At 50.2% G+C, this 26,125-nt stretch overlaps 1 protein-coding gene across 9 annotated transcripts in view; it reads right to left on the bottom strand.

The window, feature by feature from the left end:
* Positions 1–662: 662 nt before the first annotated feature.
* MBNL1 (muscleblind like splicing regulator 1) overlaps positions 663–26,125 on the bottom strand; it is a 64,420-nt gene continuing 38,957 nt past the window's right edge. For 3 of the 9 annotated variants that reach the window (XM_066193617.1, XM_066193615.1, XM_066193616.1), the window contains exons 3-11: positions 22,830–23,000; positions 20,663–20,863; positions 15,804–16,061; positions 14,856–14,909; positions 13,933–14,086; positions 8,525–8,560; positions 7,733–7,827; positions 4,760–4,834; positions 663–3,950 (exon numbers count right to left, since the gene is read on the bottom strand). In XM_066193617.1, coding sequence (XP_066049714.1) covers positions 4,778–4,834; positions 7,733–7,827; positions 8,525–8,560; positions 13,933–14,086; positions 14,856–14,909; positions 15,804–16,061; positions 20,663–20,863; positions 22,830–23,000 — 1,026 coding nt within the window. In that variant the 3' untranslated portion in view covers positions 663–3,950; positions 4,760–4,777. Of the gene's footprint in view, positions 3,951–4,759; positions 4,835–6,502; positions 6,522–7,732; positions 7,828–8,524; positions 8,561–13,932; positions 14,087–14,855; positions 14,910–15,803; positions 16,062–20,662; positions 20,864–22,829; positions 23,001–26,125 lie in introns of those variants that run through there. The other 6 variants (XM_066193618.1, XM_066193620.1, XM_066193621.1 and 3 more) reach the window with 6 other exon arrangements.

Genomic DNA, 26,125 nt, shown 5'->3' with positions numbered 1-26,125 from the left:
CAAAAATTTCGATTACCAGTGATTTGTGGGAAACCGACGGAAAACTGCAACACGTGGCAGCAGGGCTCCCTCTAATGTCAGCCACTGCCTTGCTGCTCCCCACTCCCTGCTGCCCCATTCCCTGCCCAGTTCCCTTTATTCCCTGTGCCCCCATTCCCTCCAGGTTTGTGCTCCCCATTCCTTGCCCCCCCGGTTCCATTCTCCCCTCACTCCCTTCACTCTGAATTCCCTGCACCCCCAGCTCCCTGTTCTCCAATTTCCCTGAGCTCCAGCTCCCTGTGCCCCCATTCCCCACTCCCCTCATTCCCAGTGCCCCATTCCCTGCAGAGGGAGGGGCTGGGGGTCCCAGAGTGCCCCTGAACCTCAGAAGTGTTGCCACAGGAGGGTAACGACAGCCGAGGCTGATCCAGAGCATCCTGGTGCTTTGTATTTACCTCCTGGATCTAACAGGAATATCCTGAGCAGGTGGCATTTTAATACAAACCCTGTGGATAGAACATGCTGGTGCAGAAAAGCCCCAGTATAAATATAAAAAATAAAATAAATACACCCCCAAATAAACTGTGGGCAGTCCCACAAGTGCTCAGACATGTTCAAACCTACACAACCCAGCGGAGCCACTTTTAACCTGGCAGAGGAGAAGATAAATTAAGAAAGAGAACTTTTATTAGGGCAATTTCACTTTATTTTTTCCATACAGCAAGGTCAACTATAGCAGTAATAATAAAATAAGCATAAACCCAAATTGCAGCCCAGGACAGAGTACGTAACTGGAGCAACTACAAGCCAAAGTAAGTCTGTGGTTACGTAGGAGCAAACCCAAGCGCGCCCGTCCTTCCAGCAGATGAAGCGGGGGCTGCAGCGAGCAGCTCGTTAGTTAATTACTGATTGATCGCTCCCGGCCCCACGCCTGCTCCCAGCTCTGGCATGCACAGGATGGCCAGGTTCCTGCAACGCTCTCCGTGACAAGGGAACGTCTCCCAGGTTGTTTTTCACCTGCTAAAAGAACAGGAGCACTACAGCGAGAAAATATCCCCGACCCTACAGCTACGGGAGCTGTTCCGTTTGCCTGTCCGTGGTTGAACTCTGTGAACGTCAGTATTTGTTTTGAAGAATCTTTTTTTTTTTTTTTTTTTTTTTTTTGTGAACAAGAAACCACTGAAATTGTCAGAAACTGGTTTGAATAGCATATATCTTTAATATATTTTGATACTTTAAACATGCAGTAGATTTTGAATAATGTACGGAGTATCTGAGCCATGATTCCCTGGATGGGCTGAAGTACCTGCTTTTTTTTTTTTTCCTTTTTTTTTTTTTCCTCCTTTTTTTTTTTTTTTTCTTTTTCTTTTCTTAATGATTTTCAGGCAGATTTGACCCAGTGGAGCTTCTGTCAGTCATGAGATCTCGGAAGGATGGCAGATCTTTCCAGCTGAAAAAATCCTGGCAAACTACAAGCTGTCCACATAAAGCAAAGCAACTTTTTGGAAGGGGGATGGAGTGCTAACTCTGTGCCACTTTTGCAAGCAATTTTGTTCAGCCTGTCATTTTATTTAGCCTTAACAAAACTCCTTGTAATTATAGACATTTTTATTCAAAATAAGATCTTACTATTATACAGGTTTCTCTCTTTTTTGACTATATACAGAAGTGCAAAAAGTCAACCTTCGCTCTCGACGTCCCAACTGCAGCATAATCAACCCTCAAGAGTTTGCACACACACACTAAAATTCTTGTTACGTAAACTTTGAGTATTTGGATTATCAACAAAAAGTCCCTTGATCTATTGATTATGCAGCTTATTTATAACAAGGCCTGATATTCAGGGATTTCAAAAAATATTTAAACAATATTTTAACATTTGAAATGGATACAGTAGAAAATAAATTTTATTCTAATATCTAGGAACTAGATTTTTTTTTCTCATAATAACTAATTACAAACAAAATAAATCATCAAAATATTACTCAATTGTCTGCCAGGATTGTTGCCATAGCAACAACTTAACTTCTTACTTAGCAATGATTATATAATTATAAGATATCCATATAAAAGATCTTTGTTCTTTTAATGAAAACTAGACAAGAACTAACAATGACTGACATTCTTACATTGTCATATTAGATCAGTAAAATAGAAATCATTTAGTTAACAATAATACGAATACTCATAAGACACTACATGTAGATTCCAAACTGAGTATGTTATGAAGAAAACTACTATTTTTTTTTTTTGTATTTTCAAAAAGTCATCAGTAAACTCTAATAAAACAAAATTCTATGAACTGAAATGGTATCAACTGGTAATAGAAAATGAAAACGAGCTAATAAATGTAAGAAATAAAAACTACACTTTTAACAAGAGAAAAAAAAAAGTAAATTCTCTATGGTAAGTCACTACAATAACATGTGAAGTCACCTATACTTTCTTAACATGATTGAAATTACATTGGTATGGGTTTTAACCCGTAATGTAATAATCTAAGGCTTTAATAGATGTACAGTACAATCAGGAAAATCAACACATCATTCTTATCTATAAAGCATCTCTCTCAAGCATAAAAACTCGCAGTAAACTCGGAGTATGGCGAGTTCTACAACCGAACCCGCGCCTCTCCCTCCCTGCCCACCCGGGGCCTGGCCCCAGGCAGCCCCTGGCTGAACAGAGCCAAAATATCCTTTACTGGCTGCAACATCCAAACCACAAAAAGGAATTCCTTTGGATGAATCCATTCTTAAAACTTGAATGCACATCTATTTGTTTGTTTTTTTATTTTGTAAAGGCTTTCTAAGGCTATAAGCAGTTAATCTGAACAACAACAAAAAAAAATCACATATAAAACTCACCCGAGTATTAACCCACCCAATTTCTACACTAATTAACGTCTCATTTGTCCTGTTTTGGTTTGTCATGCATCTGCTGTCAGTGCTTCTGCGTCTTTGTTTAGAGTCACCGCAGGCGCGGGACTTGATGAATTAAAGTGAAACCCATCTCTGCAAAACATTTATAGTCCTTGTGACTGGCGACAGAGGCTATAAATAGAGCAAAAGAAGTTCCTCAAACATTTGTTACTGTGTCTCAGAAATGGCTTTTCCCTTTCGCAGCTCACCTTATACAGGAAATGTGCATAAATGTGACATACAACGCCTTGGGACAGTTTACAGGTAACATTGTCCAGAAGGGTCATGCACAGCTGGAGCACCTCTCTGGTGCTGCCCACTGGCTGTGAGGAGCAATTGGCCATTTCTGAGACAGCTTTGGTTTGAAACAGAACGGTGCCCTTTGACTGATCAGTACTCATCAAGTCAGTGAAAACGTGGTTCTGAAAATAACACTGCGGAAATAATACTCTGATGGATGTACAGTCTATGGCACTTCATGAGAATCCTTAACAACGTGGTACTTAAAGCCATTGATGTGCTTTAAAATATACACAGTTGTGGTTTTGCTTGGCACATTCATCTCTGTCAGATTCCTCTCTTCTCATTTCTTACAATCTATTACATTAAAAATATTACTCTTAAACAAAAATTACTGTGCATGCACGCTCTCGTCTATAATGGCAATTTTAAATACAAGGTGCACCTTTGTTATTTGTAAACCTTGAAAGAAATAAACTTACTTTAAAAAATTATATCTTGGTCTACAGACGTACCAATACATAATAGGTTTCTGGCTCCAGCACCGTCGGCCTTTCCGGGGAAGGGAAAGGCAGATGATGCTGCAGGCTTAGACAACAAGATCACCTCAGCACAAATATCAATTCAATGTACAAAGTAGATAGGCAACAGTGTGCAGTGGAGTCCCACGGTCTCGCTTCGTCTCGTTAACATGCAATGTGTGATGTCACTGCTGAGGGGTTCCCAGTGCTGCTGGACAGTATTTACATACACTATGGCTAATGAGCTCGGCCTCTTCCCTCCCAAATCCGGCCTCTTTGCCTCCGACACCATCTGGGGAGGGAAGGGGAGAGCACAGGGTGTTCTGGGCACTGCAGGACTCGTGTCAGACCACACCAGCCCCAGCCTTACAGGGGGCTGTGTCCATGCAGGAACCCTCCAGCAGCAGAAGCATCCCATCCCACCGGAGGCATTCCACCCATCCATCCCACCCCACGGCATCCCACCCTCGGCAATCCACCCTCCCTGCATCACTCCAGCAGTCCAACAATGTTTATGCTGAGCTGAAAGGAGCAGCTGGGATTACAAACCCACTGCGGCCAAAGGGTCAATCCTCACCCTCAGAAATAATTCCATTATGGCCAAGGAATTCAGTAAAAACATGACAGAAATGGAGCACAGGAGAGAGGAAGGTAGCACACAGGAGGAGCCATCCTGGGACGGGACGGCTGCGGGGTGGAATCTCACAACAATAGGAGAATGAGTTTCCAAACCCAGGAAATGCAGGGTTCCACATTTTAAGTTTTAAAAGCCATTCTTTCTGAAGAGAACCTGATGGAATCATCTCTCCCTCTGGTCTGCCCCTCAGCTCAGGTCAGTGCTGAGGCCACCACAGAGAGAACACAAACCTCTGCGAGCCCTGATTTTGCTGGGTGGGCTTGTACAAACTAACTCATCATGTGGCCACTGGTACCCACGGGAGCCCTCTCAGAGAGGAATGGCCCCTCAGGGGGGTCAGAGCCTCCACCCCCAGAGCTCACTGGTTTTCTTAGAAAGAAAATAGAAACATCCCTCCCCTTACAGCAACAAATTACACACATAAGAGCAAGAAAAAATACAGCGACAACACATTGGGAACTTACTGTTTGATGACCAAACGTCTACATCTGTGTAACATACTTGTGGCTAGTCAGATGTTCGGCAGATATTATGGGTATCTACAGGTAAGAAATGTAAACAATGAGTGACACGTGCAGCAAGCCCACCCAGAGGCACAGCATTTGCTACAGAACATCAGTTTGGGAAAGGGAGGATCAGCAGTCAGTTGGTGGATTCTATATGGTAACTATAAGTTAAACTCAAGTGCTACAATAGCGACTTACAACTGGAAAACACTGGGTTAAGTACTACTGGACAAATATAAATAAGTATTACTCGTTGTTCAGGAAATAGGAGAAGTTAACATCTACAGGTCATGCAGTGCAGTAATTGAAAATAGCCCTTTTTGTTGGCCTACACAAAATTCTGTGCTTTCAGCGTCTCAGATGATGAATTCTACCGTGGCCTCGTTTCAGAGTGATTTGGTGAAGTGTTCACTGCTGTCACTGTCCTAGGTTTTGAATGTCAAACCTACGATGCCCTGAGCTTGATTTTCACGGCTGGTGAAAGCCCCTGGCTGAGAAGAGCTCTGCCCTCCCCACAGCACCGCGGAGCAGCCGGCAAGCAAAGCCTCCCCAGGCAGGAAACTACTCCCAGAACACCAACAGCACTGAGCACGTGGCTCCCTCAAGTGCCCACCAGCTCAGGTGCCTGTTTGAGAAGCCAGGATTGCAGAAGCCAGGATTGCACTGGAGCCAGGTGCCAGCAGTGCCACTGACAGGTGACACTGCACCCTGGGGCAGCAGATGTGCCCAGGGACAGGGAACTGTGCTGGGGCCTAGGACACAACGTGTGTTTGCACAATCCCAGAGGGCTATGGCACTGGGAAAAACCCTTTGACCTGCTGGGCACCAAGGCTGGCCTGTGAACCTGCCCAGTAAAGAGAACGGGGCGGGAGCGTTTCTTCTCAACTAATTCATTGGCAGGTCCTGCTGTTGTGTCTCCACCCGTGTGCCCTCTCCTCCCCTGGCAGCTCACACACCACAGCATTGCCAACTCCACAGGAATGGGCTTGGAGCAGAATGAAGCTTCTCATACCATGTTTTCCTGCTGCTGCAGGACAGGCTGTGGCACCCGACTGGAGCAGCATCAGGGGCAGTGCTGGCGAGCAGACCAAGGACCTTCAGCACCAGCCCGGGAAGGGGCAGGGCCAGACCTTTAGCCTTTGGCATGCAGGCACACGGCATCGGGGGGCATCAAATACCTTCAGCATTGCTCACGTGGCATACACATATATGGCTATATATGTATATGTGGAGGTTTGGCTGCAGAACTGCACTAAGTGTGTTATGAGGCTCTGGGGAGCAAAGGCATGAAATGACCAGATTCTACAGCAGCAGGTTTTCCCTGTGATCTACCTGGGAAGTGCATGGTTACTAACAGAGATGATTTTAAGATAATGACTTCTTCTGTGGCTTGTCTTGTTGTCACAGCCCTGAGGACAGGCACAGGATACAGAGACACACTGAAAGTAACTGTCTGGTGCAATAAACTGCAATATTAAGGGACTCTGGGCATACAGGGTTGCTAGCTGTGGTGACACATATGGTAGCCCTGCCTATGAACCAGCTTTTCAAAGCACCAGTTCTTAGGCCAAGTCTAAAGCCCCGAGTGAGCTGTTCATTCAGCAAACATTTTTGAAGAGAAGAACGTGCTGGCTGCTAGGCAGACTAACCTGGGTTGTTTTTGGAATTCTACAATATCCAGGTCCCTTTGGAGGCTCGGGATGTGCACGCCTAGGTGTCACTGCAATGATGCCATTGGGGGATTGTATTTTTGAGGGATGAGGAAGCAGACAGGTTAACGAGGGACGTACAGCTGAGGCAGCACAAAATGGTAGTGCTCAACAGGTAAAGGTGCAAAGGCTCGTAGCCAAAGGCCCTGGGGCTCACTCTGCAGCTCTGGGTGTCCCGAGGAGTCACCTGTCCTGAGCCAGGAGCTGAGTGCACCAGGAAAGCCTGCCTTAACACTGACATTTACCTGCACAGCTCATCCCACACACAGGAGCACACCTGCACAACACTGAGGAGAACCTGGAGTTCCCTTTTCTAAGGGGCACACACGTGATCCCACTGAGCTGAAAGCAAGACCTGCATATCAGACCAGGACTGACAACTAACTGCCCAGTAAATCTCAAAAAATAATTTGGCCTTAGAAGAGGAACAGGAGGCTCTTTAAAAACGTTTTTACTGTTGCACTTTCAGCCAGGTGTTGTACAGAAATCTGCCCTTCTGACAGCGTCCTGCCCCTCCTCTGGCCCAGGGACTCATCTTTAGAGTACTGGTTCTGGCTTTCCTGGGAGGACTTCTAACCTCTTAGGTGGTAAAGCATTACTCTCATTTTCCTGAAATACATCCAAACACGGCAGTGACTGGGGTGCCTATTGAGAAACAAATCCAGACTCTAATGGGCATTTTCTTAACTGAGCTCTGTTTGAAGCAATGGGCCATTCCAAAGAGAATCACTAGGCTGGAATAAAGGTTTCAAGGAAGTTTCTGTGTGGCCCATGCTCACAGGGTTTTGTTTTACACTTGGAAGAGGAGAGTCAGAACATGTCTGGACTGTTAAACTCAGACTGGAGGAACCTGCAACCCCTCTGCACAAAGGCTCCCCTGGCTTTCCCCGAGTTCTGTGCTGAAAGGAGCTGTTGGCTCCACAGGAACAGAAATAAATCACGGGTTTGTGTATTATCCCTTGCTCTTTGCATCCCTGAGAGCAGAAATAAGCAGCATGGCCCATAAATGTCAAGACTTGAGTCAGAAACTCTACTGTCAATTATTTTTAGCATCAGAAATGGAACTGCAGCACCTTTGGAGCACGGCTAAGGGCTGATTAAGCCGTGCCGCAGCCCTCTGAGAGAATGTGTAGGCCAACAAGAGGTCAGATCCAAACCCCCATGCTCATTAAAGCACCGATTTCGAGTTGTCTGTAAGGAACAAAGCTGTAAATTAGCAAACCTGGTTGGCTGTGGCTGTTGCAGCGAAGGGAACACTTGTGGCAGATGTTGTTGCTGCAGACACAGTGGCTGGCGTAGCACCGTGCACCATGGGAACTTTCGGAAGGAAAATCAAATAAGCAAACGTACAGAAGAGTGGAGCAGTATGGGACCAGAGCGACACGTGGGAGGGTCATTGAGCATGGTTTACCACAGCGAGAAGCCCGAGACATCATTGCCAGCGCGTGACATGCAACCACAGTGCAAAGCAGGACAACATTCCGGGAGGGAGGGGAGGCAGATGGGAGAGAAAAAAAAAAAGGGGAAAATGCTTGTTACCATCAAATCAAGAAAATCCACACAAACAAGCTTAACCATTTCAATATGAAAAACAACAGGAGAGTTTTCTTTTCTCAACGCCCTTATATTTACAAATTTTTGCTTTTTAAAAAAATTCAACCCAAATATTTACTGCTAACGGAAATTAATCTCGTAGAAGGACAGAATGCAGCTACGTGGCTATGGTAAGATACAGTCTTTAGTTAACACAAGATAGTTTCTAAACACTGGAACTCATAGTCCAGTCAAAATCCACCAAGGAACAATGTGCAATTAAAAACTGCTGTACAAAATTAACATCTAGTGTCCATGTCAATTAAATAAAACAATCACATTTAATTGACAGGTGTTAGTGCAGGAGGCTCGGGGAGATGGACTGGCACGAGGGCTGTACGTTAAATCTAGCAGTGGATTTTGAGGGTCTGTGAGCTGCACCACAGGTTTAAGATAATCAAGAAACAAAGCTGGCACCTACCAACACTTGTAGCGGGTGTCATGCACAATATTGAGCCTGCTCATCATGCATTGCAACAGGAAGGTGGATTTGGAAAGGGAAAAGAATTAAAACAACCCATCACACGTGTAATTAGAAATTTCATTTGAACAAAGAAGAAAAATTGTTATTATGGGCACAGTGGCATGTAACTGTCAGCACAATCAAACCATACAATAGCACAGTGATCCGTTAGAACGAGGCCTTGGGGACAGGGCAGCGGATGGAGCTGTGCTGGGACCCTGCTGGCCACAGAGCACGGCCAGGAAAACCTTCCCCAGCTCTAACTCCTGAAACCTTGCTGCCTTCTCACACAAGCCTTGCCTTGGTCCTTTCCCTGCTCTTCTCAGACCAAAAGAGACTTCAAACTCACCCTGCTCCTCTCCTCTCCTCTCCTCTCCTCTCCTCTCCTCTCCTCTCCTCTCCTCTCCTCTCCTCTCCTCTCCTCTCCTCTCCTCTCCTCTCCTCTCCTCTCCTCTCCTCTCCTCTCCTCTCCTCTCCTCTCCTCTCCTCTCCTCTCCTCTCCTCTCCTCTCCTCTCCTCTCCTCTCCTCTCCTCTCCTCTCCTCTCCTCTCCTCTCCTCTCCTCTCCTCTCCTCTCCTCTCCTCTCCTCTCCTCTCCTCTCCTCTCCTCTCCTCTCCTCTCCTCTCCTCTCCTCTCCTCTCCTCTCCTCTCCTCTCCTCTCCTCTCCTCTCCTCTCTCCTCACAGTGGCTGAATGGTCACTGAGCCTTGTGCAGCTCACGGTGACACCTCACAGCACCTCTTCAGCCTCTTGTTCCACATTGCAGAATGTATTTTAAGCTGCTGGTGCCTGGGCTCACAGCCCCAGCTCCCTTCAGACCATACAACAACAAGGCACCTGGAGAGCTCTGCCCTGCAACCAGAGCCAGGAGCAGGAAGGTGTTTTTAGGATCATTCTGGCATCATTTTTAAGCATCACCAAGTTGGCAATTCTCTTTACATTACACAGCAAAATTCCCTCCTCCAGACTGATCTCACGATCTTCTATTTCTGCTTCCAAGATTCTAAACGTACACTGATCTTCCAGAACATCCATTTTTAATCAATTTCTTACTTTTTAATTTAACAAATAACATTTATTAACACTGTTAATGATGACTGACCCAGCAGAAACTGAAATAAACCCTGAAATCTGGGGGTGGGATTGCAGTGGAAATGGAAGCACATCCTAGCAGACTGCCAGAGGCAGGCAGGAAATGCTGCCTCTGTGACATCCCGTGACTGCACCAGGACAGGAAAGGGCTCCAGCCGTGCCAAGCGCCGCAGGGGATGCACAGGCTCAGGAGCATTTCACTGGGCAGGGAAGGAGTCGGCCACTTTAATTACTGCTGGGGCCAAGGTTATTCTCTGTCACTGCTGTATCTGTAAGGCAACAAAGGCAAGGGCATCATCACGTTTCCTAATTATTTCTCCATGTCACGGAAGAGACTGAGAACACTCACAAAGAAAGGGTAAAGGAAGGTGCCTCTCCTGACCTCCCCAGGCACAAATCAGGGCTGAAGCCAAAGGGATCACTTGCAAGATTAAAAAATGGAGCAGCATTTGGCTAAAAAGTACAAACAGTAAGCACAACTGCTTTCTTGGTGCCTCTCCTGGGCTCTCAGTGGTGTTACTGGGGTTGCAGAGAAGCAGCTCTGAGCTGTGTCTCTGCAGAAGCGTTCACACGGCTGAGCACCCTCCATCAGAGCTGCAACGTCACCCCAGGCACAAGTGTCTCTACGGGCTGCACATGAGCTGGGTATTTACAACGACTCTGAAATATCCCTGCAAAGCTTTGCAGTCAAAAGCTCCAAATTTCAGCCTGAATGATCACCATTAACATTATGACCAGTGCACACAGCTTTTGAAAGGGAATTTAAGCAAATGAACATGAGGCAGAAAGTAGAACACTTGCTGGGGTGGCACAATGCCCAAACACAGAAATGATGCTATATGACCCCCTTATCAGTAATAAAAAATTTTTTTGCTATAACCTTAATATTCAGCTTGACTTCAGAAGCTTTGACTGACTAATAAGAACACATGAATAATGAATGTGCACTTTCAATATTCCCTGCCTGTTTGGCACAAGGCAGAATTTTAATTTGAGGGTGTTCTGACGTAACTGACCATAACTTCACAACCAGATTATTTCTGCAGAACAATGAAGATATTTTTATTAATATTCTAGGTTTACTGTTGTTCTCATTATTTTCTTCTCTTTTCTCCCTTGCATTATTCCCCTCAGTCTATTTTTTCTCCCCAATCTACTAAAGCCTAATTAAAAGCAACCCTCCAGACAGCACAAGCACTCCTGTGGAGGTGAGCAGTGGTGTGTGACCTTTCCCTCCCCAATGTTTTGGGGGAGAGCAGTGGTTTTGCACAGGCCCAGCAGCCCCAGGGAGGAAAGTGCTTTAGGAAAGTCTCTGGGCACTGAGTCCCTGCCAGGAACAAGGCAGTCTGTGGTGCTGAAGCCGCAGTAATTGAACAAAATACACAATGGGTTAACACAAGGCAGAGGGCTGCAGCCTGTCCTCACTGGCTCTGGGGTTCAGCTGCACCACGACATCAACTCCTGGGAGCATCCTGCCAACTTGAGCCCTTCCTCTGGAGGACCTGGCTGCTCAAGGACACTCTGGGCACCTGGGGACACACCTGGGGCAGAACAGCTGCACTTGCACTCCTGAGGAGACAGGAGCTGAGGCACAGGATGGGCACAGGGAGGGAGCAGGAGGGCACCCAGCTGCCCACAGCAGCACTCTCCAGCCAGGACAAGGAGCAGGTAAAGGTGTGAGCACCTGGAGCTCTGCACATTCACAGCAGGAGGGTCACCCACGTGTGCTGAGGTGTCCTGGGCTGGCAGGCAGGACCAGGGACCAAACCAGGCCATGAACACCACCAAGGCATGCAGAGCCTCTGACTCAGCAGACTAACTCTCCTTATTTCCACAGCAGAAATGTCCCAGGCTCTCTCTTGCAACACCCCTGAACTCCCCTCTCAGCCTGGGGACAGCTTCCAGCAGCCAAGGTCTTGGGGACACCTCAAGGGCAGCTGTGCACAGAGGGAGCTTCAGCTGAGAGAGGTGATACGAATGTCTGAAGAACATTTAATCACTTGAGGTGTGCTGGAGTGCAGTGTTCACTCCCAGGCACGGATGTTCCCTGGATGTGCTTCATTCACAACCCTGGCACAGAGCCAGCCAGAATCATGCCTTACAGTTCAGAGGAGGTATCTGGGGTTCTCTGGACACCAATGGGTACCAATATAACATGAGGAGTGAGGTGCCCTGCAGAGAGGAGGGTTCTGCCCAGATTGCCCACAGGGGACCAATCCTGGGCACATCCACCCTGTGCAGGTTCTGCAGGCGTCCTGCCCTCCTACATACTCTGCCTGCAGCACCTAAGAACACAAATGAGCCTGAACCTGAAAAATGTCACTTCAATTCATATCCAACTGAGCTGCCCTGGCCCTGCTACGTGCCCGTGGAGCTGGGGGCACCCATGCTCTGTGCTCTTTTTGGATTCGTAGGGACAGATGGAGAAACTCTGCTTCCAGGTGACTGTGCCAAACAGGAACTGATCCTAGTTCATTTGAAGTGGGAAAAACTAAAAAGGGCAAGGTGCCAAAGGCATTTTTCAAACTTCTTGGAAAGTACTGGATTACTGGAAAGCTCAAACTGCTGCTATCTGAAAAATATAAAGAGGGAATTTGTAATAGCTCAGGCTAAAAACTCTCTTACTTTTCTTGTGTAACATATACTAAACTTCAGTGGTCAGGAAAGGTCTAATGAAGCTCAAGAACCACTGCCAAGCTCCTGGAGGTTTCAGTGTGGATCTGCTGGATGAAGAGCTGAGGTTAGGTTCCTCAAGAGCCGATGGGAAAGACCCCAGTCTGTGATGAGGTGCAAATGGGGCCTGGCACACATTAACCACAACCCCAGCCCATGAGTTCAAAAGGGAAATACAAAGGCAGCTCCAGCATTTCCAGAAACCATCCAGCCCCTTGCTGCTTGCATGGAAACGGGAAAATTGCCGTTGACAGACTCCACTGGTTATGCTGCGCCAAAAGTGATCCGTGACTTGTTTAACACTCATAGGAAGGATTCTGAGTCTATCTGGATGGGGCTCTGAGCAACCTGGTCATTTGGAAGGTGTTCCCCCATGGCAGAGGGTTTGCAAGGAGGTGGTCTTAAAGGTCCTACCCAACGCAAACCACTCTGTGGTTCCATGAGTCTATGATTGCATATGCATTTTATATGGATTTTAATAGGGCTAGGGATCTGACCAGCAGCTTACTCAACCCATCTTGCTATTGACTCCAGCAAGCTCTGAACATTTACTGATACATTTCAGTGCCTGCAATGCATCTTTGCATTATTAAAATGCACTAGATCAAGAAACTGATTTTTGTGCCATTTAAAGTACACATGCTGGTTGTATGCCAGATCAAGACAGAATAGTAAAGGGCACTATACTGATCTCCTGGGAACATACTTGCTGAAGATGTTTAGGATAAAATCCTTAGAATTTTTGGGTAAAGACTGTTTAGCTGTATTTTTCCCCCTTCCCAGTCTGCATTATGAGGGCTGTCCTCAGACTCTTTCCCATTTTTGAGTACAGATCTATCAGCTGGGCTCTGAGCTAAGGGCAGAAGCTCCCGGGACATACCAGAGATCATTTCTCATGCAGTGCCATCAGCAGAACCAAAGCACTTTCTGTCCCATCACTAGTCCTGTGAAGGGATTTCTGCTTGGTACACAGTAGAGGCATCAATTCTTCAGCAATTGCACCAGGACAAGTGTAGAGCTCTTGGCTGAGAACAACCACTTGGCTTTACCCAGTCCAAGACCAGCCCTGGGACACCAGTGGTTGAGGCCCAAACCGTGACTTCTTGTGTAGGTTTGTGATTCTCCACCTGTGAGACTGCCTGTGCTGCCTGGGATCACTGCACCTCATTAAAACCTCATTAAAAAAAACCCCTCTGTGTGTGTGACTCAGAGCCACCACTGCCAAGGCCAAGGGGTCTTACAGGGAAACAAGCACAACAGCTGAGGGATGTGGAAGGAAGTTAATCCAGGGAAAGAGGAACGAGAGAGGAGATTTCAAATTCTGATTCGGGGTGACAGAGCATGACGCTGATTTTGTGTTAGACTGGAAAACACCCACCCAGCTTCTGCAAGGAGCAGAGAGAAGCCAGTGCTCCCCCAGCCAGCCCCTCCTGTGCCCAGGGGCACGGGGCACTGCTGTGCCATGGCTGGAGGGGCTGCCTGTGCCTGGCACCCGCCGCCTCCAGCACACACCGCCACCAGCAACCAGCAGCTGCCTCCTACTGTGCTTGCCCCAGAATCCCCCCTCTGCCTCCCCCGGAAAGGTGCCAGTGAAGCACTTACCTGGTGGGAGGAAGGCTGTATGCTGCTGTAACTGCATGTTGGCAAGAGCTTGCTGGTATTGGAAGATACCAGTGTTAAAGACTGCGGTGGCACCATTGGTTTTTTCAAGCGCAGGCCTCTTTGGTAAGGGGGGAAGTACAGCTTGAGGAATTCCCTGAATGGTGGATGGGTATAAAAATAAAGTCCAGTAACAAAAAGAAAAAAAAAAAAGGGGAGGGGGTGGGTGGGGGGTGGAGGAGGATGGGAGGGAGGGAGGGAAGGGAGGAGAAAAGGAGAGAGAAAAAGGAAAAAAAGAAAAATCAGTAGAAGGCAAAATAACCAGGCAGCACCATGTTTCTCCATGAGCAAGCAAGCGGCATAGCAGACTGAACTACCAAACAAAAGGCGAGGGAACAGCTTTCCAGGGAGCACTGTTTGCCTACCACTAGAGCGGCACAGGGAGCGGCGGGACAGCCGGCACCTGAACCACACCACGGGAAAGCTTCGGGCGGGGCCAGAGCCAGGCCCTGGGGCAAGCAGCACTGCCAGCTCCATGAGGATCACACGTAGAAGCCATGTTAATTGTCACCGTCCGGAGCGGGCGGCAGGGTGGTGACACCCCGGTCAGTCCCCCAGCGCTGCCCGGGCATGCAGAGCGCGCCGCATGCCGGCCCGGCCGCCTCCGCGCCGCCAAGCCATGCCAACGCCCCTGCGCCGGCACCCGGGGGGACACGAGGGGACAGGGACGGGGACGGGGACGGGAAGGGGCCGGCGGGGTGCGGGGGCGGCCGCGGGGAGGGCACCCGGCCCGGCCCGGCCGCCCACACGCCCCTTGCCGGGGACACGGGCAGGGAAACCGGGACGTTCCATTTCTACACATTAACCCCAAACTCGACTCTAAGATACAGCTACATGCCAAGCTAAAAGGTGAAAGGTCATAGTACCAGGTCAAAGGTTGCCTCGAGGGGTCGCTTCAGTGATTTGACAGCCGACTGAGTCTTAATTAGCAGGCAGCGAGCACATGATGGCAATGGCCAGTGGGGTCAAGCGCATTAACATAAACAGCAAGCAGAGGTGCGTCATGGGGGCAGCAGTGCATTTGGGGAGGTGAGAAAAAACAAATAAAAACAAATCACCGGATGCCGTGTACAACGGTAACAAGACTAGGCATGCACGGGCCCGAGGGGCAGGGCGGCGGGGCAGCACGGGGTGCCCAGGGCCCCCCAGCCTGGCCCCCAGCAGGGCAGAACCGGCCCCCGCCGGGAGCCCGCGGCCACCGCCCGGCCCCGCCGCCCCCGCTCTGCTCCCCACACCCACGGGCCGAGCACAGGCGGGACCCTCTGCCACCACAGCCCCCCAGTGCTGCCCTCGCCTCGCCACCAAACCAGCTCCTCGCTGCGCCCACACCTGCCTGCTACAGCTACGGGCCTGCGCCAGCGCCCGGGACAGCCACCGCCAGCCCTCGGGACACGGGACGGGGACAGCGGAAACACGGTCACATCACTTCAAACTGCACCTCTACAAACACAGGCTTACACAAACTGAACACGGATAGATAATATCTAGCTGTGCAGCTGGACAGATACACCTCTGCACACACACAGACATACGGCCAACCAGAGACACGAGTAGCCCACACGTACAGACACACACACGTAGGCACAGAGGTACACACAGGTACTCCGTGCACCAGCAGGCAAAATTAGTCAAACACCTCAATGGTCTGGAACTGCTTCAGAGCAGATCTGGCACCACATGCTGAGAAAGCTCACTGCACCGTGTAGTGACCAGGGTCCCCAGGCACACACACCCTTCCTCAGCAAGGACAAACACACATCCACCATGGCCTCTCCTCAGTGTACGTCTACATCCAGAAGTGCTCCCACACTCACCATGGCAGCTGCAGTCGCTGCTGCTTGGGCAGCTGCAGCTTGGTTAACCTGGTACTGGGCAGCCTTGATCTTGGCTTGCAGGTGTGCAGGAGGGTGAAAATATTTGCACTTTTCCCGGGAGCACCTCCCTTTGATGTAATCCATGCAGACGGTGACCGTGTTGTCGTTGGTGTCGATCATGGCGCTGTCGGCGGGGTGAGCGAACCGGCAGTCGTTCTCTCCCCTGTTGCAGTTCCCACGCTGGTACTCTCGACACACCTGTGACACCAGGAAAAGAAAGCCACTTAGGTGTGGTGATGGGTGCTGCAGGCACGGCTCGGAGCAGAGACAAGCTCTCTGAAAGCCTGCCAGAGCACCATGAGGTGCACTGCAGTGGGATGGGGGGCTCAGAGACCTCCAGCAGAGGCTGCCTTCTCCAGAGCCACTTCTGATGTCAGGGAGCATGAAACCCCACTGTGATCAGAGCCAAGCACACAGTAGGTGTCATTCTGGCTCCCATTTAGCTGCCCACGGGGCTGCTCCATGGCTGCTCTCGGGCACCACCCCGGCACCCCAAGGTGCTCAGCCATGCCCTGCTGTGACCTGGCCGGGCTCCACGTGCTCATTAAGGTGAGTGGACGGTGTGTGGCTGCCCCCAGGGAGCCCCATGGGTGGGCACTCCATGTCCATGTGCCCCCACCATCCAGGAGCCTGCCAGGAGACAGCAACCCAGGGCCCACGGAGGTGGCACAGCCCCTGTGCTGCCCACATCACCCTGAGCAGGCAGGAGGTGGGGAACAGCAGCAGCCACGGCCGAGCAGCCCCTGCTCCCACTTCACAGGCCAGCAGCCAGATGGAGCTGCAGGGCCCCGACACTGGTGTGACAGTCCCCACAGTGTCCCCAGGGGCTCCAGCCCACCCCGAGCCCACACTGACCCCGGGCCCCGGCCACCGCAGACACAGCAGTGTCACCAGTGTGACAGACACCTGCCCCCCTCCACACGTGCAAAGCGTGTGTCTGACAGACTGACGTGGGCTCCTGTCGCGGTCAGTTCTCCCAAACTGCCAACAAAACACACTTAGCATTCCAGTTTTCCAAACGCCATAGGAAACAAAGGGACAAAAGCAACCGGGGTGCATAAAAATAAAACCTTTCAGTGGATGGAATTTCCTGTTCAAGGTGGGTGCCTCTGAGCTTGAATCATCAGTATTTCCTCAAGGACCTTGGCTCTGATCCCTGCAACAACCCAGACTTGGTGGTGGTTTGGTTTCCCTTCACACCAGTCCTCTGGCTGCCGTTTAATCCTCGTGGCCAGTGCCACCTGCCCATGCTCTATGGTTATGAACTGATCCCCCTGCAGGACCAGGACCAGGACCAGGTCGGGTGTGAAAACGTTTGTCCAGGGTCATTCCTGCATGACCTGTTTACAGGCTTTTGTCACATGGGGACAGACATTTTGTCTGACGGTGTATTTGCACTGGAGCCACAGGAGCCAGGCCCAGCCCCTCACGTGCCCACCCTGTGCCCTCCTGCTCAGGGCTTGCAGGACAGAAACACCTCGGGCAAATTCCTGGGCTGGAAAATAACCATGGGCTTGCCAGGTAATCCTGCAGGCAGATCCCTTCCCTGGTCCAGTCCCCTGCAGTGGCACAAGCCAGCCAGCACTGCAGTCCTGATCACCCAGAGCTGACCAGCCCCAAGAACTTCTAAGTTTCTTCTTTCTGGCAAAACATGGCATATAAGAACCAAGCAAGAAACAGCAGCTTGGCTGTGGTCACCCCTGACTTTGGAACACTTCTAAGAGAAAATGGTTGCATTCCAACAGAAACAGCTGTTTTTGATTAAGTGTTAGGCAATTCCTTTCTCTCTCATTTCCCCCGTCCTTCTTGCATCCTTTCTAGTTCACTGAAGGACCACACTTTGTTCAAGATATTTCCTGCAGGGGAGGAGTGTGAGGAAAGCTGCGAAAAAGCCTCAAGCCATGACATTTCCATCCTGAGATGTAGATTCCTCACAGGAGTGGCTGAAAGCACTGGACACCCAACACCTGCATGCTGTTGGTATGAGATCCAGATGAAAGCAATCCCACTGCTAGCAGCAGTCACCGACCTTACTTTAGCAAGGCTCACATTAATTCAGCAGACACAGCACTGCCCGACAGTCTGCCTGCATCCCTGAAAACCCCAGGTGTGCCTACTGAGAGCTTTCAGCTTGGGAACAGCCTGGCTCTGTATGCCAGAACGTGTGCTGACTTAATTCCTGTCAGCGGACATCACTCTTGAAAATAAATATTTAAAATTCTAAGCAGAACCAATCATACTCCAAGATTAGATGTTAACATCATTGTGGTTATTTTTCTCCAGGACAGTTCATTCCAAGGGAGAGTGAGTGGAGCCTTATAAAGCTCTGATCATGCCATAACAAATGGCAATGCCACAGCTGCAGCTCCCTGGAAGAGCAGGTGGACACTGCTGGCTCATCTGGGAGGTAACAGCCAGATCATGCAGAATCTCCAAAATCCATTCTGCATTTCTGTAGCCTATAAGGCACATTCAAATATCTTGGTGTTCATAAAAATGACATGCTTGTTTAGTGTTTGGATACTAAATTTGGGTACTCCAGATCAGATGATGACTGTACTGGAAAAGCATTTGTAAATTATGTTCTCACCTACATGTTTCACTGTTTAAACTGGATTTGCAGAAGGGAAAAACAGTATTGTGACCCTGAGAGTGCTACTCTAGCATCTCTCGTGCAGAGGAGTTTGGCTCAGCAGTGCATCACTTCTCTGAAGAGCAGTATCAAGAGGAGGCAGCATCTGGATGGCCAAATCCTGCACGCTGAGGTCCCAGCCATCATCAGCTCCCTGTGCACCGTGGTCACAGCCTGCAGCCAGCACCAGGGCTGCCCTGGAGGGGCACACAAAGGGGTGCCCTTGCTACCCTGGGTGCCTGGGGACAATGGGTGCATCCTGCTTATGACCAGGACGCTTTTGAGCCCTCACGTCCCACCTGACCAGCCCACGGGCACTGCAGGGCTGGAAGCACAATCAAACACAGCAGCTGATCTTGGCAGCACAACCCAAAGGGTTCCCACCATAGGGATCCTCCTCTCCATACCCACTTCCAAATCCACTATGATTAATTTATGAATTTACCTAATTGCATTTTGGTTTTAATCCACCTCTGGCAGGTGTCCATCGTGAAGCGGAGTCCTCAAGGGAAAAACATCCCTGGGTGATTCCAAGCAGCCCCCTGTGTGCCAGCTCAGAGCTCAGCAGGGCTGCCTCCCCTGCAACCTGAGTGTGCTTTGGGGAACGCTGCCCTCGGGGAAAACATCTCTAAAAAGGGAAATGATGTGATCCCACAGGAGGGTGACCTGTGGTGATGTGAGCTCTGAGAATAGTGACAGTAGCAGCGGGAAACGCTGGCTGCCACATGACCCTCCACACTCCTCCCAGCTCGCCCCTTCTGAGCAGTAGCTCGTCAGTCGGGGAAAAGGAAAAGAAATTCAATTCCCTTGGAGAGTTAATCCCTGTTAGGGCAGATGCACATGCAGAAAGAACAGAGTTACAAATACAGACGACTGCATAAAACAGAGATCCTTCTTGCTCCTCCCAGCACGTTCCCTGAGCTCAGTGACCAGACCTGCTGCCAGAAGGGAGAGCAGTGGCAGCTGTGCAGGAGACAGTGGCCTTGTGCCCTCACACCCTGCCTGGTGTCACACCAGGGTGACAGCAGGGCAGCCTGGCACCTCAGCCTCCCCCACCACTGCCTTTTAACCACCAGACCCAACCAGGGCTGCCAAGCCCCTGCTCTCAGGCTGTGCCCATGGGCTGAGATCTGTGCTCTCAGCCTGTGCCCATGGCTCTGCTCTCAGGCTGTGATGTATGCTCTGAGGCTCTGCTCTCAGGCTGTGCTCCATGCTCTCAGGCTGTGCTCTCAGGCTGTGCTCCACGCTCTCAGGCTGTTCTCCATCCTCTCAGGCTGTGCTCCCAGGCTGTGCTCCATGCTCTCAGGCTGCGCTCTCAGGCTGTGCTCCACGCTCTCAGGCTGTGCTCTCAGGCTGTGCTCCATCCTCTCAGGCTGTGCTCCCAGGCTGTGCTCCATGCTCTCAGGCTGTGCTCTCAGGCTGTGCTCCATGCTCTCAGGCTGTGCTCCATGCTCTCAGGCTGTGCTCTCAGGCTGTGCTTCATGCACTCAGGCTGTGCTCCATCCTCTCAGGCTGTGCTCCATCCTCTCAGGCTGTGATCTCTGCTCTCAGGCTGTGCTCCCAGGCTGTGCCCACGGGCTGTGCCCCAAGCTCACAGCAGCTGGCAGCACGTCCCTGGCTCCCCGCCCACGCTGCAGCAGCACCGATAAGGTGCTGAAAACACTGTCAGGGCCTTTCAGATAAGAAAGATTGGGAGCAGGGAGCGCGGCAGCTCGAGAGCACCGACACTCGTCGGGGCTGCAGCGAGGGTGATAAGCCGGTGCGAGAGGCCAGCAAGGCAGCGTGGGCACCATCTGCCCAGAGCCAGGGAGGCCGAGTCACCTGCACCCCAGCAGCTCTGCACCTCTGCCTAGAGCTCAGTGGCTCTGCCCCAGCATGTTAAAGTCTTCTGGGCACACACTAACAGCTTCGTGGCACTCTTGCTGCTGCCATGATCATTCCTAAATATTCCCGTTTCTTTCTGCAAGGGAGGGTCAGAGGCAGAGTGGCAGCCTGAACTTACTGTGCAATCACCCAGTCACTCCTCGTTCTTACCGTCACGAAGACGCCACATTACCAGCCCAAGCAAAACCTGCATTATTTGCTTTCACAAGGCAAGTGTTTCATATCTAGAAGACACAACAAACGATAGCACTTGCGAGAGTGATTTACAGCCCGCAGCTCCTACCTCCAGCCTGTCTGTCCTCATCAGCTTCTGTGCAGCGGCGGCGGCAGCGGCGGGGACGGGCACCCCGGGGTTCCCTGTCACCAGCATGGGGGCCGTGGGCAGGATCTCTGCGGGGACCAGGCCCGGGGACACCGGCCCCAGGTAGGGGTTGAAGGCGGCGGACGCGTTGGTGGCTAAGCTCGGTGCAACAGAAAACATTGGCTGCAATTGGAGACAGGGAAAGAGACACTTAACATTTGTGCTTGCCCTGCTGTCACCAAAACAACTCTTTGGCCACCCCCTCGAGCTGAAGGAGGTGAGTTTCTGCTGCTAGCTGGAAAGGAGCATCTGCTGTGTTTGTGGGTCATGGGGAACACTGTGCAGTTGCTGCACGTGAGCAAGAGCACGGGACAGGTATCCCCACCAGCCTCTGCTGGCTCTCCTCCAGCCTCCCTGCACACCCACAGCACCAGGCAGCTCCTGGAGCAAACTCCTGGCGGATCCACACTCCAGCAGTGCCATAAGGAATGACAGACCCTCCGTGGGGTCACAGAGAGTCCGGGGCTACCAGGGGGACATGGCCACAGCAGGTACAATGCTGGCTCTTGGGGAAAAGGTATCTGAGGGCCCTGACAAAGCATCAACCACACTCATCTTCAGGCACAGGCAAAGCTTTTCTGACCCTGGCTCAGGAACTCCTGGGGTTTCACACAGCCACAATCCTGTTTTACAGAATTCAACAGGCTGGCCATGCAGATACTCAGACACTCACTGCATCAGGGAGATGCTTTAGTTAGGCTAAAACATCAAACCAGTGGAAGAAAGAGCACATGCAAATATGATTTTCTTTTGTTTGTTTGCATGTTTTCAAAAAATAATCAAGTGCCCTTGTGGGTGCGAAGATAATTGGGTGTAAAGCCCAAATAATGCTGTGAAACCCCAACACAGAGCTGCTACACTGCAGCAAGGATTAAATAACTCTCCTGCCCCCAAAAGCAGTGTAACTGCCAAATAAAATTCAGCCAGGAGTGTTTGCCTTTCACTGTCTAAATAAAGCAGTTACTCAAGGCATTTAAGTTTTTTTTTTTCCCCAACTAATTTTTAGAGGGAAAAACAACTACAGAGCAAACACAACTCTTTCGCTGTTTCATATCAGTTTAAGGGAGACAGCAGAGAACAGCACATGTTTCTGTATTCCTGAGAAATGACTGAATTGTTTGGGAGTAAGAGACATTGGAAATAATGAAGAAAAACATGCAGGGATTACAGGAGAAAACAGAATGAGAGTTGTGTGAATGGGCATAATTTCTGTAATGAATGGTTCTTCACCCACGTGAATGAAAAACAACCTGGCAAATATTACAGGAAATTAAATATTGCTCTTAAATACACTATTAATTAACTGCACTTTTCATTACTGTGTTATCAGCTATGTAATAATGAACTTTAAAATAGAACCAGTCTGTTAGTGTGTAACTTAAGATATGTCAGTGTTTGATTTCAGCCCAATACACTCTAACAGACACCTGTGTGTCCGCTGTACAGCAAATAAGATTACCCCATTTATGTCCTACTGTGCTTATTTTACAGCAATAAAAATATCCTGCCGCCTTTTGGCCACTGCAGAACAGCAGCATGTTATCAGAGCCACCTGGCATGGCTCTGAAGCTCACAGGGACATTGTGATGTGCTGCACAGGTGGGGACATCCCTTTGTCCTACAGCCCCAAAAGGGCACAGAGCCACCCCAGCTCTGCTGCCCCATGGGCTGACACTGACTGATGCGCCAGCCATGGTCAAGCTGAGCCTGACTCCCCCTGAACCACAGCTCAATTCCAGCAAGCAATGCTCTGGGAAAGCTCCCTTGAGTGATGGGAAAACACCCAGTGGGCATCTCCTCAAAGCCAGGAGTTTCCTGGAGCACATGATATTGCAAAGGAAACTAAAGTCTCGCGCAGATCACTCGCTTCCCAAACTTTGAGAATTAAGTTGCAGAAGTTAAATTAAATTAACCCAGGATTACTGAAATAAATTAAAAATATTACTCCAGGCAAGGCAGAATTAAGCAGCACAAAGACATCCAGGGGGCCATTTCAGCACAGCTGACTCCTCTCCCATTCCCGAGCTGTGTGGGATTTCCCTGGGGTGGGAGCTGTGCCCCAGCTCTGGGGGAAGGCTGTAGCACGTACCACGGGCTGCAGTGGGGCTCCAGGCATCATGGCATTAGCCAGCTGCATCTGCTGGGCCAGCATGGCCATGTTCTTCTGCTGGATCAGGTTATTGCGCCCATTGATCTCCAGCTGCGTTTTTAAGTGTGGTGGTGGGTGAAGATATTTGCAGTTTTCCCTTGAACATCGACCCTGCAGAAGAGAATGGGCACAGCAGGGTTAGAAGCTGCACTTTTATTCTTTATGCCACAGGCTAAAGCAAACACAAGCAGACTGCAGACACATTTAGCAGATACCTGGAAAATGAGATCTTACATGAGTACAGTGTAACAGTCGGAGCCAATTACTGTTAAAGGGGGAACAAGGAACTGCAACATGTGTTGCTGGACTCAGAGGAGCAGTTAACCAACCTGATTCTGAAGTCCAGACTAAACTCAACGTCCTCATTTCAGTGCTGGGGTTTAGGCTGTTCCACAACTCTCTGGGTGAGATCCAAAGCCTGGCAGTACGTGTTGTACACCCCAACCACTTAATGGACTTCATACACTCAAATGCTTTAAAGCCATAAAAAATCATTCCTGTGATCTAATGCAATGTTCTCTGGCTCCCAGGAAACAAGGAGCCTCTCTGCTTCCCCATTGAGACCAGCATTACTATCCACCCAGGGGATGGTCTTTAAGGAAAGCTATTTACTCAGAGTTAAAGACTACCAGATTATTTAGCCCCAGGTAAATTGTGCTCATGCTTAGCTATCACCAGCTACTATCAAAACACTTACATCCTCCTTGTTTGCATGTAGCTCTAGAGCCCAGGGCACCTTTAACCTTCAATCTTTTTAAATTTACAGATCTTACCAAATTTCCCAAAAGAAATGCCGACTCGTCTGTTTGGGAGCAGCATTTCTTGTCTCACTTTTATTCCATGGACCTTTACAAATGGTCCACAGAGTGCCCAGGAGCTGGAAACCACCGGCTGGAAACCACAGGCACAGATCTCACCAGAACACGGGCAGCATTCATGCCTTGACCCTGCAGTGAGCAGCTCCTAGGTACTCTGCCACTGGATCCTGCTCACTGCAGTCCACAGAGTTCAAGGCAGATTTTCACCTCTCTGAACCTTTTCTGAACTCTCTTCCAATCACTACCAAAGGAACATTTTAAGTGAGTAAATTCAGAGGCGGTAGTGGATGCTGCAGTGTCCTGATGGGCCACTCCAGCACATCTGCGGGATTGACCCAACCCTGCTGGACTAGAGCTCAGGACAAATGCTCCTGAGGCTCCCCAGCACGCCCCTCAGTGCCCAGGCACTCTCAGGTGGTGCTGTGCCCCAGCTCTGGGCTCAGCAGGGACAGGCAGTGCCCAGCTGAGCTCAGTGTCAGCCCCTCTGACAGCTCGGACAGTGCCGTGTCTGCAGCAGCTGCACACAGACTTCTCACTCCGACCTCAAGCACGGCAGCAAGCACACATTTGCTTTGCTCTCCTTGCAGCAGTACATCTTTGGATCTCATGCTGCCTCTCCATTTCTTTTCTTGGTGTTTAATACACAGATTTATCTCCTACTCTGCACAGTTCACTTTCGTTGTCATCAATGAGGAAATGCCATGCACTCGGAATGGGAGCAGGATGTGCCTGACCTTGCTGTGCTCAGCCTCCTGTGACACCTCATCAGGCGCAGCACAGGACTCAGCACGGTCTGCTGAGCAGCGGAAGGACTGGGAGGATTTTTCACCTTGCCTTCAGGGGGGCAGGAACATGCATCTGTCCCCAGGCACCTTCCTACAGGGCAGAAGCGTCCCCAGCTACACACTGTGGCACAAAGCAACCCGTGTGAACACTTACAGAGCTGTGGAAAACATGGCAAACTCTCACAAAAGAAAATGACCAATCACGCCTTGGAACAAATCACACCCAAAATTCTACATTCTGAAAACACAGGGTATTTCTAGAAGACTTGGATCCTCTGACAGGTGTGTTGGATGGTGATGGTACACCTGGGTTTTTCAGACCTGCACACAGGTGAACAGGAGTGTGCCCATTTCTGTGTGCTCACCACCAGGCTCTTCCCCACAACACCAGTCTTCTGGGAAGCACAGCACACCCTGCTTTTAACATCCCACACTGAATGTCAGGAATGCAACTGCAATTTTTGCTCTCTGATAATAATCTCCTCCCAGAAAACACCCTGATTGCAATTTAATAATGGAAAAGCTTTCTTGGGATTCCCTTCTGAGACTGCAAGCTCCTTGACTCGCTGAGTCTGTAAGCTCCTTGACTCGCTGAGTCTGTGACTCTGTAGTTTTAAGCAGTTATTCACGGTCAGACCTACAACCCTCTAACATTTAACAGGCTGCCTCCTACAGACAAAAGCACAATCTCCTTGTGGCCAGCAGCGACTCCAGTGAGTGCTGCACATCCCACGTGCCCCGTGTGAACACGCACCAGCCCATCACTACTGAACAATGATCACTGCCTGACATAATTCTCAGTCCTTGGACCCTTCTGGCTGTTCGGGCGGTGCTGTGGTACCGACTGGCTGCTGCTGAGCTGTGGCTGCTGTGCTGGTATTCCCCAGCCCGGGGTTCTGCCCGGGGCTGGTTCCCCCGAGCTGAGGATGCCAGAGCTGCAGAACCAGCAGTCACGGCCCAACAGTGCAGCTGGAACACACCGAGCTCTCCTGGCCCAAAACAAACACACAAACACCTCCCTCTGTCAGGGAGGACAAATTCCTCCTGAGCCGGCGCGTTTGAACCCGAGCAGGAGGACGGCTGCTACATACCATCAACCATTGCCTGTAAATGGTAAAACTATTTATCCTGATGCCCGTGTGTTTCACAGGAAAACATTTAACTCCATGTAAGCTACGGTTGCCTTTCTAAAAACAAACTGTTGGTGGGCACTTTGTGCTGAGGCTGCCTGCCACATCCAGAGAAACCTTTTCAATGTATTCCTGACAGCCTGTACCCCGAGCATCAGTGCCTCCCACCTCTGAGGCCAGCCAGGGGCAGAGCTGCCACCACCGAGCCTCTGCACCATGCACAGCCTGTTTGGGGACAAGCCCATCACTTGTGGAGGGGCCCCTGCACCCCAGTTCTGCCTCTCCCCAGAGCTGGGCCCACAGCAGGACCAGATGCTGGTTCAGGGCCAAACCCAGAGCTGGGGCAGTGCTCACCCTCCGGCCCTGCAGCTCCTCCAGCTCACAGCCTCCAGCCTGCCATGGAGGGGCCGAGGGTTTGGACTCTCCCAAACAGCTCTCAGAGCAAGCAGAATGGCAGCTGGGGGAACACACACATCTCCAGGGCAAGGAGGTGAGGGCATCCC

The sequence above is a fragment of the Chamaea fasciata genome, unplaced genomic scaffold (assembly GCF_029207755.1).
Source record: "Chamaea fasciata isolate MVZ Bird 193981 ecotype frontalis unplaced genomic scaffold, bChaFas1.0.hap1 SCAF_11, whole genome shotgun sequence".
Classification (NCBI taxonomy): Eukaryota; Metazoa; Chordata; class Aves; order Passeriformes; family Sylviidae; genus Chamaea; species Chamaea fasciata.
Note: the sequence above shows the minus strand (reverse complement) of the source record. Positions and strands in the feature narration are given on the sequence as shown.